The sequence below is a fragment of the Hyaena hyaena genome, unplaced genomic scaffold (genome assembly GCF_003009895.1).
Source record: "Hyaena hyaena isolate Hyena2069 unplaced genomic scaffold, ASM300989v1 scaffold_15, whole genome shotgun sequence".
NCBI classification, from domain to species: domain Eukaryota; kingdom Metazoa; phylum Chordata; class Mammalia; order Carnivora; family Hyaenidae; genus Hyaena; species Hyaena hyaena.
The window spans coordinates 2972195-2992004 of record NW_024080647.1 but is presented as its reverse complement, the minus strand read 5'-3'; the positions used below and the strand labels follow the sequence as shown (position 1 = coordinate 2992004).

Genomic DNA, 19810 nt, shown 5'->3' with positions numbered 1-19810 from the left:
GTTCTAACTTGATATCTGTTCCGAAGGGAGGAAAGTTTCAGCTCATTCCTGGAATAACCAACTTTCTTTCCCTTCTGCCCGGTGCTGCCCCCACTTCCTTAGGAATTCCTGTTCTGGCTCCACCAATTATTGTTCTTTGGCATGAAGAGCAGCTTTGTGAGCCAGATGGCTCTCTGGACAGAGATCTGTGCTGGAGAGTTCATTACTTGCCCAGCCAAGGAGGAGAAGTCACTAGTGACTTCTGCTCCAATGAGCAGTGTATACAGGCAGCCAGGGCTGGCTGCTCTGCTTTTCAGATTCCTGCCGTCGGCGTCTTCTCCAGAAGCCCTATAAAAATCTGCTGTAAGGCCCAGGCTGTGGAATGGTATTCTTGCCCAACGCGATTGCCGAGCAAGAACAGTGAGTGGAGGATTCCTGGAAACCTGAGCAAGTGAGACAGTGAGCCTCCCTGTCTCTCTCTTTAGGCTTCCTTGCTACCAGGAAGTTCTTCCTCTGGTCCAACTATATTCTTTCCTGATAAAATTTAAACTCTGTTCCTTGTCATTATGTCCTTGAGGGAAATGGGGAAGAATGAAGAGGCTCTTTTTCTGCCTCACATTTTTATTTATTCCTACTTGTTGATAGTGATTTACTGGTAATAACTTAGAGATTATTTCAGTTAGCTTTCGCTGGGTAGTAAACCAGCCCAATACTTAGTAATTTAAAATCAATGGTTTATTACTTTTATTAAGTTTGTGGGTTGGTTGGGCCTCTTCTCATGTTTTCACTCATCCTCTGAGAGGCTAATGCCCTGGCTTTTTCCTATGATGGTCTTGGGGTTTTAGTGGTAAGAGTGCAGTTACCCACAATACTCCACACCATTCAAGCCTGTGTGTACATCAGGTTTGTTAATGCCTTGTTGGCGAAAGCCAAGTCATGTGATCAAGTCAGGACTAAGAAAGTAGAGGCACAGATTCTTACCTTGTTGGAAGGAGCTACAAAATATGGCCAGTTTTTTACTCAGTCACAGTGACAAAAGTCAGGCTTTGTTTTCTGATGGTGCTACTTCATGGGTAACCTTGGGCCAGTTATTTAACTTCTCCAAACCTCAGGGAGATGGAGAAAATAGCCTACCTACAAGGTTGCGAAGATTGAGATAATGTCTACAAAGCACTGAAAATCGTGCTTGACCAACACAGTAGACCGTGTATGCGTGCTGCTGCTTAGCCTGCTGAGTTAATAGGTTTTTATGATGGCCAGTGACAGAAAAACCAGTCTGCTTTGGTTGAAGATTCTCAGAACTTCCTCAGTTAGAAGGATCCTGGGAGAGGTCAGAGAATTTTTTGAAAAGTTGAGCCCACACACTTGAGTAGGGCAGGGACCAGGGCTCCTTGCCTCCGTGGCTTAAGCAGAAAAGTAGCTGTCCTGAGTCTACAGCGAGCTACCACAGGGTTGCTGCTGCTGGGCCAGTTAGGCCTTCTGAGCCTCGCATGTGGGAATATGTCGGTGATCTAGAACTAGGCACACCTGTAATTACACATTACTTTTTAAGTGCAAGGAAGTGCAATAATGGTAATTGGGGAGAGACTGTTTTCAAGTGCCATTTAGGTATTGTTTTTTCAGCTAAGTAGTAGTCCCTTGAAAGTTTTTCATTTATCTTGAGTCGACTGGGTGTGTTGAAGGACCCTTGGTACTAGTGGGATACCCTACCCTACCTTGTGTGTGCATGTGTCTAGCTGAAAGGAATTTATTTCAGTGAGGCCAACACCGAAAAGACCGCGGACTAGTGTCCCTAAGGTACTGAAACTACTTGTAGGGTTGTATAAGGAAAATGTGGGACAGGCTGGTGGATACGTATAGGTGGTCCATATAGGTCCGGTCCATCATCGTTTTGGGGTCAGTCATGCCGGATCTTGCTGGCATCAAGGTAGTCCCTATTGCTTGAGGGGAGAGTTTCAGTTCCCATCACAGGATGCTTTGGCCTCTAGGTCTTTCGCCTGAGTTAGAAGATGAGCTGGAAAGGAAAACTTAATCAATTAAAAAGACAAGACTGAATCACTGTGCCCTCACAAGAGAGAAGAAAAAAAAAAAAAGACCAGACTGAGGTCAAGGAGGTGGCTGAAGTCCTCCGTCAGTCTGTCCTGGTGTTCTGCAGACATTGTATTATATTTCCCCTGGGTATTCAAGGGGTGAGCAGTCTGTGTGGCTCAGCTTGGTGTATGTGGTTGACGGGCTGTTAATCAGGGAGTCATTGTCAGATCGGTGCACCACCTGGGAGTGGAAGTTTTCTCTGGCCTCCCTGGGTAACATTCTGGTGTACAGTCATGGGTAGGTTCGTGCGCATGTCCCTCCATGTTTATTTGCACTTCTCACAGTAGCTTCCCCCATCTGAGGAAAGTAATATTTGTATTCATATCCATAGAATACCTACCAAGTACAGGGTACTGAGTAAATCACTACTGAGGGCATAAAGATGGCTCAGAAATGAATTGTGTCCTCTGGGAGCTTAGAGTCTAACAGGAGAAAAGTGACTAAATACATGGTGGAACACAGCCAGTGTCATTTTTTATGCACGAATTGCTACCCTGCCAGCTTTCAAATAGAATTTGATGTGATATAATTAGTCCGGATTCTTTGGTTGTGTCAGAAATCTAGTGCGAAATGACTTCATCAAAAGAGGGAATATATTGGCGTGGGTTACCTGTTGGAAGGCATGGATGAATATGGGGTTGAAATGACAGTCTCAGGACCCTGTCACCTCTCGGCTTTACTCCTCCTGGTGCGGGCTTCATTTCCAGTCTGAGTCTTTTCCCTGGGGGCAGCATGGACCTCACTAGCCCCAGTCCTTAGTGCAGTCTTTCAGAGAAAGAGCTCCATTCTCCTCTAGGCCTGAATCACTGATTGTCTGTGCTTGGAGGGCCTGCCCACCTCTGGGCCATTCATTGGTTCCAGGATGGTCTGTTGGACCCTCCCTGGTGCTAAGCCCACTCCCAGGGCAGGATAGATGGGGCTTTTTGGTTGACACCCTCGCAGAGAAGTACTTGCTGTTGGGAGGAGCATATCCCAAATGAAAAGAGGGGTGTTATTACTAGAAGGTGGGGAGGAGGAACAAATGCCGAAAGCTAGCAAGTTAGGAAAAACATTTTTGTCTACAAGTACTATTAAGCACTGGGTCAGAAAGATCAAAACTGCTAACAATCAAAACCACTAACAGATCAAAACCATAATTAAACATTTGGGTAGGGGTGGGCAGACTGGTGGCCCACAGGCCACATATGGTCTACTGCCTATTTTTGTAGGGCTTACAAGCTAAGGATTGTTTTTCAGGATTTTGTGACATGTGATAATTGTGTGAAATTGAAATTTCAGTGTCTATAATAAAGTTTGTTGGAACACAGCTTGCTTATTTAAGTGTTTTCTGTGACTGTTCATGTGCTATAATGGCAAAGGTGAGTAGTTGCTTGTGAAAGAGACCGTATGGCTTTCAGAGCCTAAAATATTTGTTTGGTGGTCCTTTGCAGAAAAAGCTTCCTGACCACTGGTTTTTGTGTTTTGTTGTTTTTTTTTGTTGAGAGAGAGAGAGAGCGAGAGCGAGCGCGAGCAAGCGAGCAGGGGAGAGGGGCAGAGGGAGAGAGAGAGAGACATGTTTAAGCAGGTTCCATGCACGGGGAGGAGCCCAAGCAAGTGCCTAATCCCACGATCCTGGGATCATGACCTGAGCTGAAATCAAGGGTCGGAGGCTCAACTGACTGAACCACCCAGGTGCTCCTGACTACTGAGTTTTTTAAAAAACAACAACAACAATATTTTTAACATTTCTTCATTTTTGAGAGAGAGAGACAGAGAGCCAATGGGGGAGGGGCAGAGAGAGAAAAGGAGACACAGAATCCGAGGCAGGCTCCAGGCTTTGTGCTATCAGCACAGAGCCCGATGTGGGGCTCGAACTCACTAACTGAGATCATGACCTGAGCTGAAGTCGAACACTCAACCAAGTGAGCCACCCAGGTGCCCCAGGTGACTACTGAGTTTTAAGGGGAAGAAGGAATCCTCGTCTGAGGGAAACTTTTTTTATTATTTAAAAAACTTTTAATGTTTATATATATATATATTTTTTTAATTTGTTTCTGAGAGAGAGAGCACGTGAGCAGGGGAGGGTGAGAGAGAGAGGAGACACAGAATCAGAAGCAGGCTCCAGGCTCTGAGCTGTCAGCACAGAGCTCGATGTGGGGCTTGAATCCACAAACCGTGAGATCATGACCGGAGTCGAAGTTGGTTGCTCAAGGACTGAGCCACCCAGGTGCCCCAATATTTATTTATTTTTGAGAGAGAGAGAGAGAGAGCATGAGCAGGGTAGAGGCAGAGAGAGAGAGAGAGAGGGAGACACAGAATCTGAAGCAGGCTCTGAGCTGTCAGCATAGAGCCTGACGGAGGGCTCAAACTCACGAACCGTGAGATCATGACCTGAGCCAAAACCAAGAATCAAACACTTAACTGACTGAACGACCCAGGCGCCCCTCCACCGAGGGGACCTGAACTTAATTAAGCACAAAACTCAGCTCTAAAGTTTTCAGCTTTGAGTTCTTGATGAAAACATGATGGATGGCATAGGTAGGGGAGGGTTTTTTCCCTGATCCTGAAGCTCTGAAAGGAATTAACCACAAAGGTTTGGAGGTGCTGTGTGGCAGCAGGTCCTAGGTCTGGTGCATCCCAAGCTGACCCACGTGCTTAGGGTCTGTCTCATAGGGTGGGAGGTGGGTGTCCTAGCATGTGGCTCTGCTTCATGCTGCTCACAGCTGTGATTTGTGCGGCCAGCTCACCCTTCGTCCTAGCCCACTGCAGGTATCAAGGGTTCATTTTGATCAATACCCTGAAGAAACATTATGTAAGTTAAATTGATTGGGAGTTCATACAGCTTGGCCCATAAATTATTTCTGCTTTGGAGTTGTTAGCTGATGATCAATAAATGCCAAGACTAGTTTTAAATTATGCCTCAGGTCATTTTTTTCTTCCATCGGATGGAGCAGTGTGTAACCTGCCCAATGTTTATGTGCAGTGCTGGACTGGTAGCCCGGGCCTGCAGCGCACTGGAAAGCCAGCCTAGATTTCTGAGGGGACGCACAGCCAATGGCTCTCTTTGGAGCCCGAGTGGCTTGTGCCTGGGGCCGTCCTACGAGGAGTGCTCCCAGGTGGCTCCTTTTTGCCTAGGGAGCTGTCATCAGAAAGCGAGGCAAGGCTTCTGCCAAGATTCTGAGAGTGGTTTTGGATCCTGGTCCCTGGCAACCTCTGGGGGTCTTGAGAGCACCTCTGGGGTGTGCCGGCAACAGCCACCACAGGAGCTAGGTCCTCAGCCACGGTCAGGGTTCAGGCCGAGGACTTCCTCTCTGCAGTCTGACTTACTGTTGGCACTGATAGGCAAGATCGGAAGTCGCCCAAGTGTGTTTGTTTTGTTGTTTTATAAGCTGTTTGTAGCAGACTCACATGTGGTGAGTTTCTTTCTTTCTTTTCTTTCTTTCTTTCTTTCTTTCTTTCTTTCTTTCTTTCTTTCTTTCTTTCTTTCTTTCTTTCTTTCTTTCTTTCTTTCTTTCTTTCTCTTTTTTTTTTTTTTAAATGTTTCTTCATTTTTGAGAGAGACAGAGCATGAGCTGGGACAGGGAGAGAGAGAGAGAGAGAGAGAGGGAGGGAAACACAGAATCAGAAGCAGGTTCCCGGCTCTGAGCTGTCCAGACAGAGCCCAATGTGGGGCTTGAACCCACAAACTGTGAGATCATGACCAGAGCTGAAGTCAGATGCTTAACCGACTGAGCCATCCAGGTGCCCCAGCTGATGAGTTTCTGAATGGCTTCTGTGACGCTTGCCAGGCTCTGGCCTACCTGTGGGCCTTTTGCGGTGTCCTGCCCGGCTTCCTTGAGCAGAAAGTCAGGGTGGCCTCTGAGGCACACAAGGCTCTGTCCTGACTACAGGCCCTGTCTGGGTGGCAGGGGAGTGTCCAGGGTGTAGGCTGCCCAGGGTGTCCAGGAGACGGCTCCAATGCTCCCCTGCTTCCTTTGCCTGCCAGCCAAGTGGTGATAGTCTCATGGGAGGCAGCGAATGTACAGGGAAAAACTGATTCCTTTGAACTCTGTCTAGACTGTTCCACCATCCAGATGGAGAGAGACAGAGAGTGGCTAATTAGTAGCTAGAATCCAGTGTGCTGGTCTCTTGGTGAGAAATGTGAGTCACTTTTTCTCTAGAATTACCTCAGCTGCTAGACCCACAGCGATGGATTATGGCTCCAGATGATTGTGTGTCTTAGCTCCTCAGGCGAGGCAGATGGGCCGTTGGAGGAGGGAGAGTGCTTCCTCAGCCCCCTTTGGGGAGCGTCGTGCAGGAGGTGGTATTTGTGCCAAGCTGTGCGGCACAGGCAGAAGTCACGCAGGTGGCAGCATCAGGGAAAGCAGTCCCAGGTAGAGGCGAACACCTGAATTGTGGCGCCAAGTTGGAAAACACAGATGGGTCCTTACAGGAAGTAACAAGTCATTTGGGTGGGTGGTCTCCGTTCCTGATGGCGAGTGGCAGACTTGGGTAAGGAATGCCTGAGGCATTCGAGGGAGGTCTTCAGTGAGGTCTGTCCGCTAAGGAGCTGGACATTATCAGAGGCAGTGGGGAGCAAAGGAGGCTGCTGTATGTGGAAGTAAGATGAGCTATCCTTTGAGGAAGAGGGCTCTGGCTGCTGTGGCTGAGATGAGCTGGAAGGGGAGAGAGGTCAGTCAGGAGGCTGCTGCCATGGTCCAGTAAGAGCAGACGTGGGTCCGCATCAGGATAGCTGAGTTGGGGGAGGGGAGGCAGGTGGGAGACAGGTGTAGGGTTTATTCTGGTAAGCCCCTGGAGGGCGAAGGGTAGGTGCTGGTGCAGACAGACGGGGAGGGGAAGGCAGTTGGAAGACTTGGTCTGTGACCCTTCCTGAGGCGGCTGTGGCACAAGTGGTAAAGGGAGCGTGAGGCCCAAGCTTGTGCCTCAAGGCCATACCAGGTCCCTTTAGGAAAGGCCCTGTTAGCCCAGGCTGAGAGGTGGTCCTGGCAGAGTTGTATCCTGTTCCCTTTCACATCACAAAGACTCATTTCTTTTTCTTCCTCCCTCCCTCCCTCCCTCCCTCCCTCCCTCCCTCCCTCCCTCCCTCCCTCCTTCCTTCCTTCCTTCCTTCCTTCCTTCCTTCCTTCCTTCCTTCCTTCCTTCCATGTTTATTTTTGAAGAGAAAGAGAGCATGAGCAGGGAAGGGGCAGAGAGAGAGGGAACAGAGTTTCCAAATCAGGCTCTGCTGCTGACAGTACAGAGCCTGATGCAGGGCTTACACTCATGAACGAGATCATGACCTGAGCTAAAGTCAGACACTTAACCGGCTGTGCCACCTGGGTGCCCCATACAGCCTCCTTTCTAAGGGAAACCTGAGGCTGGGCCTGCCACTCTCTTCAGTTACTGGTAACTTACTGAAGGAGGACCATGGACCCGGGAGAGCATGTCTGGTGACCAAAGAGCACATGTCATTAACCATCACCTGAGATGGAGCCTTAACTTTTGACGCCCAACACCACAGAGTGACAAGTGCAGTCTAGTGGTACACCTCCGTATGAGGGAGGGGCCAGAGTGTTAGGCTTGATAGCACTAAATTAGTGAGAAACACGTGGTAGGGTTTTCTGTTTCCATGTGGAAACAACACATTTCAAAGTTTATAGTTAGAGGTGTGTGTCTTGTGCCTCTGAGGTGTGTGTGGTGCTGTCATTGGATGGTAGTGGCAGGCACAGAGTCCCCAGGCTGCTGCCACCCACCAGGTGTCCTGATTCCCTCTCTCCGTCATCCTGGCTGCCCACAGAACCTTATAGAAAGTTCTGTCCAACTCAGCCATTGGCTCCCTGATTGATCCTATCAGAGTCATCATCTCTGAGCCTCCTCTTGCTCTTTCATCTGGGGATAATCTCTTTCTTCTTCATCTCCCGAAACTGTCCGCAGGTCAGATGAAACTAGGGGCATGTGTGTATAACAGCCTCAAGGTTGTGGCATTAAAAAAAATTTTTTTTTAAGTTTATTTTGAGAGGGAGAAAGAGCACGAGCACTGGGGAGAGAGAGAACAGCTCAATTTCACAAACTAGGGGATCAAGGCCTGAGCTGATACCAAGAGTCAGACGCTTAACTGACTGAGCCACTCAGGCGCCCCCGTGTTTTGGTGTTTAGAAGCCACATGTCATGTTCAGTAAACAGGAAAACTTCTCCTAAGAAGCTCTAGGCCTACTTGGAGCTAGTGAGTGGTAGAGCTAGAATTCAAACCCAGACCAGCCTAACTCCAAAGTTGGTGGTACCATTTCCATACCACACTATGTGTCTGCCTAATAATGTAATTTTCAATGCCACTTGATGAGAACCAATGGCTATTAGGATTCTTGGTTGTTAGCGCACCCTAATTAGCTCAGACAATAAAGGAACCAAACCCCAGGAAGCTAAGAATGCAGCTGTCCTGAGGGAAAGTGGTGTCCAGGGCCTCAAATGCCATTTAGCTGTTAGACGTCATTTAAGATACAGGGATGAAAAGATGCTCTTAGAGGGTTCTCATTTGTTTCTCTTGGCAAATTTTTCTTCTTTTTTTTTAATGTTTGTTTATATTTGAGAGAGAGAGTGCGAGTGGGGGAGGGTGAGAGGGAGACACAAAATCTGAAGCAGGCTCCAGGCTCTGAGCTGTCAGCACAGAGCCTGACTCGAGGCTTGAACCCACGAGCCATGAGATCATGCTCTGAGCGGAAGTTGAACACTTAACCTACTGAGCTACTCAGGTGCCCCTCATTTGTTTCTCTTTGAACGTGGCTTTTATTCTGTCAGGCTGGCCAACTCTACCTTGTGGGAAGCATCCTCTCTGGCTTTAGTCTGATTATCAGTGAGGGAAGACACCCCCCCCCCCCCGCCCCTGCCTCCTGTTAGAAAATCCTGAGGAGAGACTGGTGGGGCTGATACGGGTCATACGCCCAGACCTGCAAGGATCAGTGTGATGGGGATGGGGGGCCCGGGGTCAGCATTCACGGCCACGTTCACCCGGAGCGGTGATTGCTCAGAGGGAGGAACACTTCTCCCGCAGAGGAGTGAGTGGTGTGGGGAGGGCTCTGCTCAGTAGGCTCCGTGAGGACTGTCCCGCCCATCAGGCTCACATTTGTCCTTAGATAGGTAAACACACTCTGCTGAGTGCTTTTTTTAGAGGCCTGCCCCAAGCTAAGCTAGAAACGACTGATAAGTGGCCTCTTGACCTCCTTCTCCAGACTTCTGGTGCGTGATGTGGACTGTGACCCAGCACAAACGGTCCTGCCCTACTTTGGTGGAGTTTGGGCCGCTATAAATATAGTGATGTTATTAGAAATTCCCTCTCACATTCTGTTTAAAAATGAGCAGGTCTCTGGCTATCACTACTTTTCCTTTTCCCGTGGTCTTTTTTTCCTGTTTCCTACTGCTGAGCAAAATTAGCCTTTAGCTGCCAGAAGAGTTTTGTTTTTTGTTTTGTCCTTTTTTTTTTTTTTTTTTTAAAGCTAATTGCCCTTTTGTGAATTGTGGCTGAGAAGTATCCAAGTTAGCCAACATTGTTTTCCTGCCTGCGGGTGGGTGATTGGCTTTGAGCTAGATTGCGGATCTCCTGTCCTCTGAATTAGCCCACAGCCTGCAAGGGGAAATGTGTGCTTTAAGGCAGTTTCTTTTAATGGAAAAGCTACTTTGTGATCTTTGGCAAGGGGCATCTATCTCCTTAAGCCTTGATTTCCATATCTGTAAAATGGGGCTGCTCTGCCAAATATTATTAAGGGGCCATTGAAAATGAGAGACCAAGAATCCAAGACCCGTGTTTCCCTTGAAATGCCTCATTTCCTTTGTCTTCACTCTCTCTCACCCCCTCAGTTCCCCCTCTTTTTAGTATAACCTCTATAACTTTTGCTGTGGCTTTTGTTACACCCTGTTTTAAACATGTTGACCATTTCTTGGAGTGGCGTGTACTAATGAAAACCAAATTCTGAAAAAGAAAAGCAGACTCTGAATGCTTCCAGTACTGTCTAGCTTAATTGTCAGCCTTTGTGTGCCTTTCGGGTCAGAAGATGAGCATTGGCCGAAAGGGGTGCCCAGAGGGAGCCAGTAAAAGCATTTCAAAACTGATAACTCTTGGGAGGGAAGGAAAAGAATTAAATTGCATCATTGGCCATGGTCCTAAGAAACGGAGAGGTAACAGGTAACGGTGGCTGCTGGTGAGGACCTGGCCTTTGGTGGTGAGCGGAAGGATGTGGGAGCACCCTGCCCTTCCCTCCCTCAGCTCATCTGCAAGCAAGAGGGAAGTCTGCGCACTCCCAGCTGAGAAAGCTTTTCCCTCAGGAGCAGAGCCCGGTCAGATCCTGGTCCCACATGAAGCTTGTTAGGTCTGTGATGGGAGCGACCCTCTTCCCCACCCTCTTCCCCAACCACAACTTCTATTTTTTATTTTCCAAATTTTTTATTATTTTTAAAAATGTTTACTTTGAGAGAGAGCACGCATGCTGGGGGAGGGACAGAGAGAAAGGGAGGGAGACAGAAAAATCCCAAGCAGGCTCCACACTCAGCGCAGAGTCCAACACAGAGCTCAAGCCCACGACCCTGGGATCATGACCTGAAACGAAGTCAGGATCCCCCAACCACAACTTTAAAAAAAAAATTGAGACAAGGTTGACATATCACACTGTGTTAATTTCAGCTGCACAGCATACTGATTGGACAGAGGTAGTTACTGGGAAGTGATTGCCACAGGAAGTTTAGTTAACATCCGTCACCACACAGTTAACATTTCTTTTATTGTGATGAGAATTTTTTTTTTTTTTTTATTTCTAGGAGAGAGAGAGAGAGAGAGACAGAGAGCATGAGCAGGGGAGGGTCAGAGAGAGAGGGAGTCACAGACTCTGAAATAGGCTCCAGGCTCTGAGCTGGCAGTCAGCACAGAGCCTGACGCGGGGCTCGAACACACGAACCGTGAGATCATGACCTAAGCGAAAGTCGGACGCTTAACCGACTAAGCCACCCAGGCGCCCCTGTGATGAGAATTTTTGAGATGTATTCTTAGGGGCTCCTGGCTAGCTTGGTTAGTAGAGCCTATGGCTCTTGATCTCTGGGTCATGATTTCAAGCCCCACGTTGGGTGTAGAGATTACCTAAGGGAAAAAGAAAAAAGAAAAAAAAAGATACACTCTTCTAGCAACTTTGCAATGTATGGTTCAGTATTGTTAACTGTAGTCACCACGTTGTACATTACATCTCAGGAATATTTATCTTAAAACTGGAAGTTTATACCTTTTGACCGCTGTCCCTGCAACTGAATAATGGCTCTTCTGAAACTTTGGAGTACAACTCAGCATTTGCTCTGTCATCTAGAGCCCAATTATCGAGGCTCTGGGTAATCGTAGCATCAGGTAGCCATTAGCTCCCTGTGCAGTCTTGACAGACTACTCCCTGGTTCTCAGCCTCTGTGTCTCTCACCTCGACACTGGCATGTATAGCTTGCTTCTCTGTGTTCTGAGGATTAAAGAAGACTGTATTTATAGGGCCTGGCGTAGTAAATCCTCCATGGCCCAGAGCTAGTGTGGTGTCTTCCCAGGTTGGCTGGGCTCGCCACCCCCACCACCCCTACCTTGTCTTAGCTGCATCCATTCTCTTTCACAGTTTGGAGGAGGAGGGGGCAGCAGCTAGGGGGAGAAAGCTGTGCTCTTGGGGAAGGTTGGATGGGAACACGAGGTTATAGTTCATATCTAATTGAAGTGTTTGGGATTTTCTCTGAATGTTAATTACCTTTGCTATTTAATTAGCTCCTTGAGGTCATGGATGAGTTAACCTGGAGGCGGAGACCATTATTTGACCTACCTGGGTCAGCCATCTTTCCCTTCTATCTCTTCACCTTTAGAGAAGGGTTATTAAGGATCTACCGGGGTTTCTAAGAAGATGTAATTTGAGGCCTAGAGTCTCATTTAAAAATCTGACTTGTCTTTGTTTCTTTAACCTTTAACTCATTATCCAAAGTCATCCCACTTTTGGATTCAGCCTTTGTCACCAGATGTCTGGTTTCCAGGTGTCACTCAGCTTACTGCTCTGGAGCCCTCATTTCTTGTTTCTCTTGTGTCCCCCGCTTCCCTCCCCTGCCCTTCTGTTCCTTTATGTCCATTTTCTTCCATCTTGTCCCCCATGCCCCGTAGTGAATGCAACTTCCTGTCAGATTCTCTGCCAAACAAGATGAGGTTTAGTACCCTTTGGGAGGCCAACACCTTGCTTCATCTGCTTGAGAAAGACCTCGCCCCCACTAGTCAGGCTGGCACGGAGCCTGGCTGGTTGGAAGAATTCAGAATATCCGTCCACAGTGCCCTGACCATCTCTCTGTCTTTGCCCTTACCATCATACAGATGCACGCATGTTCTTGTTATTTTTCATTTTCTGTCTCCCCTGGTGGTGATGGCCTTGAGGACAGGTATGGGAACTGTGTCCTTTTTACTCATAGGTCAGTTGTAACTGTTTATAGAATAAACAAATGACCCACTGAAGTATTTAATCCAAACCTCTTGTTTTAGAGTGGTGGCAGATGCTCAGAAATTAAGTTGATTTCTCCCCCATGCACTCGTGGGGGTAAAAATCAGAAGACTCTGAACAGCAGTTATTTCTGGGGCAGAAAATGAGAGAATATATTTCTTCTACTTAGTTTTCTCCTCAAACTTCCTTGTTTGTTTTTGAAGAAGGGGGGCTTACCCATCCTCACTCTTTCAGGCACTGAGCGGGATTGGGGTAACAAACCTTAGCCTCTCATCAGTTTCCTGAAGAAGCATGTCAGCCGGGGAGGCTTCATGGGTGCTGGATTCTTCCTCAAAAATGCAGCCTGGCCCACCAGGCCCTAGGGTTTCCCCCAGCCTCACCTTCCTGATACTGGAGGGTAAGAAAGGGACGCAAGGCCTAGAGAAGGCCTAGGGAAGTAGAGAGGGCCTGGGCCCCTGATTCGAACAGTGGTCGAGGTTGCTGTTAGGAATGATGTGAGAAGAAGCCCAATGAGGCCTTCCCTGGTTCAGCCCTCCCAGGAGCAGAGCAGTTTCCCAAGTGGTGGAGGGGACCCAGAAGCACTTGCACCTGGAAATCACGGTGAGGGTGAGTGAGAAAGAAGCATGTTTCCTGTGTAGGGCCCAGCCCAGAGGGGCGGGTGCACATGGGGCCGTGTCACAGCACGAAGCTGGAGAGGTGAGGCGGGAGCGGTGGCGGGCTTGGAAAGCCAGGCTGAGAGGCCTGCACCTGACTGCAAGGCTCCGTGCAGGGACTGTCTCACCAGAGGAATGCCACTTGTTCTGCAGGACCAAGTGAGGACACAGATGCTGGGGACAGGGACAGAGGAGGGAGGGCGGCGATTGTGGAGAGCAAAGAGGAGGTACTGTCAGCTGGAGGAAACAGTCTCTCTGGCCTTGTCTCATGGGTACCTCTTGCGCCCCCAGAGGAGAGCCTGATTTGGCTGGGGCTGCCCGGGAGGGGCATGTCCCCGCCTGGTGGCTCAGCCACACATTCCGGAGTTGAGTGATGGAGAGTGATCTGCAGGTCTTCAGGCCGCTTGTTCAGCCTTCTGGGTCACCAGGAGGGGCCCCTCAGGCTTTGCCTCTGCTCCTCTGACCCCATCCCCTGTGGTCTCTGCAGCCTCCCAGCCGGTGTTGTTCCCTGGCGTGGGGGAAGCCGGAGCTGACAGGCAGGGATTGAGGAAAGCGGTGTTACATAATTCAGAGGAAAGGAGACTGGCTTGCCATGTGAATAGAAATCAGATGCGAGCGGTTTCAGAGGCCGTGCGGCCACTCCTGAGCAGCCCGGAGAGAAGCAGAGCAGGGAAGGAAGCCAGCAGAGAAAGGAAAACCTGCTCTCCATTGGGGAGGGCCCAAGCTGGGCTCTGGTGGGTGAGCTGCTCGTCTTGCAGGGTGGCTTGTGAAGGAATCCCCTGTCTCTGTGATGTGGCGTGCCCTGTACATGCCCACACCACATTAGGTTGTTCCTGGTCACCGCCTGGCAGGGTCCCAAGACCTCTGGTGTCACCACCGCATTGCTGACAGGTGGCTGGTGCTAGAGGAGCAGAGGGGCTGGCTCGAGGCTGCTGTTTGAGCAGGCAGCAGGGCCGGGATTTGAACACAGGTCTCTTGAGTCAAGGCTGCCCCTTGGCTTGAAAATGGGGCCTAAACTACCTCAGCACATTTGGGAGGCAAGGGAGCCCTGGCTTGGTGGTCCAGGCACTGGGGTGAAGGGCTGGGGCATCCAGTGGCAAGTGTGAAGAGAGGCTCGTGTTGGAGGGCCTCCGCGCTTCTCCCCACCACTGCCCCCCGGAGCACCATCTCCCAGCTGGTCCTCCCCTGCTCTGGCCGCCGCTCAGTGGCCTTGCCACACACTGAACACTAACCTCAGGGGCCGGGCGTCTGTCCTCTATTTGAGGAGGGTAAGTGAGGGCCAGAGGCTCCTTGGCCTGGAGCCTGCCCTAACTCTAGGTGTGGGGAAGAAACTGAAGAAAAGTTTTTCCCTATGGAAGTCATTCCCCAGGAGGGTGTGTGACTCTACCCAGGTCGTTGCTCAAGGGTCATTCCTGCACAGGAACCCCCTGCCCCCCAGCCCCCACCCCCTCAAGGTGTGGGCTGTTACCTGGTTTTATCATTTTTATTTCCTTCATGGCACTGAGACCACTTGGCTTGCGCATTTGCCGGGTTTTGTCTGTGCTCAAATCACACTATGACGTAAGCTTCGTGACAGCAGGACCTCGATCAGTTCTCACCATTGTCTCCCTGGTGTGTGCATGGGGCCTGGCACAGCGTAGTCCTCAGTGAACAGAAGCGGGTGCATACAGTGGAGGTGCGTCCTGTGGCGGTGGGCTTCTCTGATACCTGGGCCTGAGTTCTGGGTCCAGCTTCACCGTTTTTGCAGTGTGACCTTGGGCAAGTTGCTAGACTGTTTTGGGCCTTAGACTAAAGGAGAAGAGCCAAACTCCCTTTAAGGCTACTTCAGATGGCTGCATTCTAGAAGTCTGTATGTAGGAGACACAGGGAGCATGCCGGCAGGGGGAGGGGGAGGGGCGGGGTTGGAAAGGTCTTGTGTCCTGTGCTGTGAGGAAGGCTAGGTCTTGGGAAGGTGACCACACCAATGGCTCGGGGTGCTTGCGTATGTACCCGGTGAGCTTAGAGCCAGTCATTCACAAGTGGTTTGGAGCATCTAGTGTGGGCCAGTTACTGTGCCGGCTCTGGGGTTACAGTGCTGGGGCGGGCAGCCAGCAGCCCCGCCCTGGAGGGGCTGGTGGTGGGTACAGAGAAGCTTGAGCTGGCTGAGCACTGCCCTTAGGACTTGACCCGGCCTTGGAAATGAGGGGTGAGGGGGTCAAGGGAAGGACTTACTGGGATGTGAGAGAGTGGGGTTTTTTTCACTTTATCCTTGGAAGATACATGGACTTGTTAGGGTCTGTTTAAGGATAAGTACAGGCATATATCATTTTATCATGCTTTGTCAAGCAAGTCTGTGCCATTTTTCCAACAGCATTTGCTCACTTCATGTCTCTGAGTCATGTTTGGTGGTTCTTGAATTACTCAAAATTTTCATTATTTCTTATGGTGATCTGTGATTATGACCCACTAAAATGGTTAGCAGTTAAAAAAAAAAATGTTTATTTTGAGAGAGAGGGCACAAGTGGGGGAAAGGCAGAAAAAGAGGGACTTCCAAACAGGCTCTACACTGATAGCACAGAGCCTGATGTGGGGCTCGAACTCACAAACTGCGAGATTGTGACCTAAGCTGAAATCAAGAGTTGGACTCTTAATAACTGACTGAGCCACCCAGGCATCCATGGTTAGCATTTTTTAGCACTGAAGTATTTTTAAATTCAGGTATGTACATTGTTGTTTTTAGACATAATGATGCTGTATATTTAACAGACTATAGGATAACGTAAACATAACTTGTATATGTACCTGCGAACCAAAACATTCATCTTACTCTCTGCATGGTGATACTCACTTTATTGTAGTGGTGGAGAAGGAGCTGCCAGATCTCTGAGGCATGCATGTAAATGCATTCATCTGAGAGCCCTGAAGGGGAAAATAATGAAATGGGAATAGTAGTTCTAGTAGGTTTGAATTATGGGGACTTGGTTTGTTTCTCTAGCACTCTGGATACCCTTTGTGGCATCTCTGTCACTTCTGTTAGGGACTTCCTGTCTTGGTCCATGTTTTTACCCTGGGGTATGGCCTGCTCTTGACGGGTCTCACTGCTGACATGGCCCACAAAACCCCAGCCTGGGGACTTGTACCAAGTTCCGGCATTGTTTTCCCACCTGTAAAAGAGAACACTTGACCCTGCTCTGCCCACTCTGTAGGGCAGTTGTTTGAATCGAGATGGCAGAAGAAGAACATTTGGAAGTTTACCTACCTCTGCAAAGGGAAGGGTCAATGGACTAGTAGTGATGGTGGCAGCCAGGTGGGAAATGGGGAGGGCTGGGGTTGAGGGTGGTTCCGGGGGCACTTCCCTGACCTGACTGGTCCCCGCAGGGCAGTAAGGGACTGAGTCCCCTTGACTGACAGCTGGCTGCGGCTGTGGAGGCCATTCGGGAAGTAACTTCAGTGAAAACCGTTAAGTTAGCTCCCAGCCTCTGCCAAACTACGCATAAAGCGTGCTTGATATCAAGGTCAAAAATGGGAATTCCTGCCCCCGTCCCATCTCTAGTCTTTGGTCTGAGCCTCGGCAGGCATACAGGTCTTACTATTTGTGTTTTTCTTCCTACCTTATGATTCAACCATAGATACTGTATCTTGCCAGTATGAGTGATTGAGACAACAAACTTGGAAATCTTGATTATTCATGATAATGGACTTCTTCCTGTGGGTCATGTGTTTAAGTCTGGATTCTCAAAGAGTGAAAATCCACTGACTTTCTGTCCTGCTTATACAACAGGTTGTCATTTTCTCATCTGACATTCCTTTCTCGAAACCTAAACTACGGGGAATGAGGGACCTTGGTGTCCAGTGTTTGCAAGCCAAGGGCTGGCTTTACGATGGCAGCAGGTTGTTGAACTCATGCTTGGGGCTGGGCTGTCTGTAGAGTACTCACCCTCCTCCCTCTCCCGGATCCACCTATGTCAACTCTCTCCCTTTCTTTGTTTCCTCCCCTGCAGATGTCAAGCCTTCCAACATCCTAGTGAACTCCCGTGGGGAGATCAAGCTCTGTGACTTTGGGGTCAGCGGGCAGCTCATCGATTCCATGGCCAACTCCTTCGTGGGCACAAGGTCCTACATGTCGGTATGAGCAGCGGGTTCATTTCTCACATATCTTGCATGGGCAGGGATGGGAGCCAAGTGGGTGGCTTCCCCTGCAGAGCCAGAACCTGTGCTGGGTGATGGGGGTCAGGGAGAAAGAATGAGGGATGAGGCATCATGGTCCCTCCCCAAGGAGGTGGCAGCATGTCTCTCCTGTCCCCCATGCCGTGAGCTTGGGTGGACAAGGATAGGGCCGCAGGTGTCTCAGTTGTCCTAGGGTCTGGCTCGGGGCCTGGCACGTGGTAGGTGTCCAGGGAGGGCTTGGTGAGTAAATGGAGCAGGTAACTCTGGGTGAGTGCTGGCGTGGGGCAGATAGAGGAGCCTTAGGGTGGGTGGCAATCTCTGTGGAGGGGGCAGTGAGTGCAGGCTCGGATTAATTGAGGGGCGGGCACAGAGGCTGGGGCATCCCAGCACATAGTGTTTCCCATGTCCTCATCTCTCTGGTGGCCCTGTGAGAGGGAAGATTATTGCTCCCATTTTAGAGATGAGAAAATCCAGATGCAGAGCCTGGGCTGAAAGCCAGGTCTCCTTGCCAGTTAGTCCTCAGGCAGTCGAAGAACTGAGCAGCTAGCATTTTGGACCACTCAGCTGTCAGCCACAAAGTTCCAAATCCATCAACACCCCCGGACCTATTGATCCAAGGTTAGTGGTTCAGGTTTTTGTGGTTACATGGTAAGTTCCAAAACAGTCCAGTGTTTGAGTTAGTGAAAAATCCTTTGGGAGACATTAATGATATCTAAAAAAAAAAAGTAGAATTGTCAGAATAAAGACTCTTTGTAGAGTTCTTGAAATACATGTGTTATTTCAATTAACACTGAATAAAAATAATGCTTTGTATAGCACTACGTATTTTTTTTTTCCTGACTCTGCCAACTCAACCCATATTTGTGTAGAATTTTGTAGCATCTAACATACCTTTTCATTTGGTTTGACCTTCTTGGTAATCCTAGTAAGGAGAGCAGGTATTTTGTTAACATGCTTATTGTTGTTAACACCATGTTCATCAGCCCCATATTATAGATGAGGAAACTGAGGCTCAGGATCACAAAGTTTACAAGTAACAGAGTTGGAATGTGAACTCAGGTCACCTGACCTCAGATCCTTTGTCTTTTCTACTGCTCCGTGTTGTCCACGGACAGTCCGTGAGTCCGTGGTGTAGCTGGTCTTAGAGTTCAGCTCACCTGACTCTTAAGGCTGGTGTTTTTGTTTTTTAATGTTTATTATTCTGAGAGGCAGAAAAAGAGCATGAGTTGGAGGCGGGGAGGACGGAGAGAGAGGGAGACAGAATCTGAAGCAGTTGAGCTGTTAGCATAGAGCCTCATGGGGGCTCAAACTCATGGACTGCGAGATCATGACCTGAGCCAAAGTTGGATGCTTAACCCACTGAGCCACCCATGCGCCCCTTAAGTGTGCACTTTCTACCCAGTGCACACTTAATCCATGACCGATGTTCCAGAAGCCTCATGTTTCAGAGGAAGGTGACAAGATGAGCCTCACAGGCTGGGCTTTGGACAAGCTGTGCTGCACGTGCAAGACAGTGAGCAGACTGGGCAAAACTGGAGCACCAGCTGAAGTGGCAGCCAGGGTCCAGCCAGGCCCAGAGGCTGTTAGTTGAGAGCAGATTACAGGGAGATGGCAGGGAGGAGGCGTGGGCCAGAGCCCCAGGAACCAGCTAGGGTTTGAATGCAGTAGTCGGGGGCAGATCAGAAACCAAGTGAAAGCAGTTAGTGGAAGTTCCAAAGAAGATAAAGTGTGTCAGCAGATCTAGGGCGGGGGCCTGGGACCAGGTGGGATAGGCCACTCCCTGCAGTTCAGGCAAGCCTCAAAGGGGCAAGGAGTCCTGAGGCCTCCCTGGAGCATCTGTGGAGCCTCGCCTGTCCCTCTTCCTTGTGGGCCTGGATTAAGCTCACAGGTGACCACAACTGTGTCTGTTTCTTCTGCAGCCAGAAAGACTGCAGGGGACTCACTACTCTGTGCAGTCGGACATCTGGAGCATGGGGCTGTCTCTGGTGGAGATGGCAGTCGGGAGGTATCCCATCCCTCCTCCAGATGCCAAGGAGCTGGAGCTGATGTTTGGGTGCCAAGTGGAGGGAGATGCGGCAGAGACACCACCCAGGCCGAGGACCCCGGGAAGGCCCCTCAGCTGTGAGTGGCCCCAGCGTGGACTGGGGGCGTCCCTTACTGCTGCGGTTTCTGGGGAGCTGATTGTCTGAACGCTGCCAGGCTGGGGGTTGGGGGGAGGAGCAGAGCAGGGTCTCCAGGTGGGTGTTAAATTGTTACTGTGGACAACTTGCACTGTTCCTGACACTGTACTTAGTACTTTATGTGCACTAGCTAAGTTTTAAACCCCATGACTTTTTTTAGGTAGATTTTGAGAAAAAATTCACATAACATAAAACGCACATTGTAAAGTGTACAGTTCAGTGGTTTTTAGTATATTCTTCCATGTTGTACAGTCATCACCACTGTGTAATTCCAGAACATTTCCATCACCCCAAAAAGAAACCTCACCTCCATGAACAA

The 19810-nt window shown here is 49.4% G+C and overlaps 1 protein-coding gene across 1 annotated transcript in view; it reads left to right on the top strand.

Annotated features, from left to right (window-relative positions):
* The window catches only part of MAP2K1 (mitogen-activated protein kinase kinase 1), a 77556-nt gene that overhangs the window by 53239 nt on the left and 4507 nt on the right, over positions 1 to 19810 (top strand). Inside the window, exons 6-7 of the mRNA XM_039219173.1 lie at positions 17146 to 17270; positions 19231 to 19432. Coding sequence (XP_039075104.1) covers positions 17146 to 17270; positions 19231 to 19432 — 327 coding nt within the window. The remainder of the gene's footprint in view (positions 1 to 17145; positions 17271 to 19230; positions 19433 to 19810) is intronic.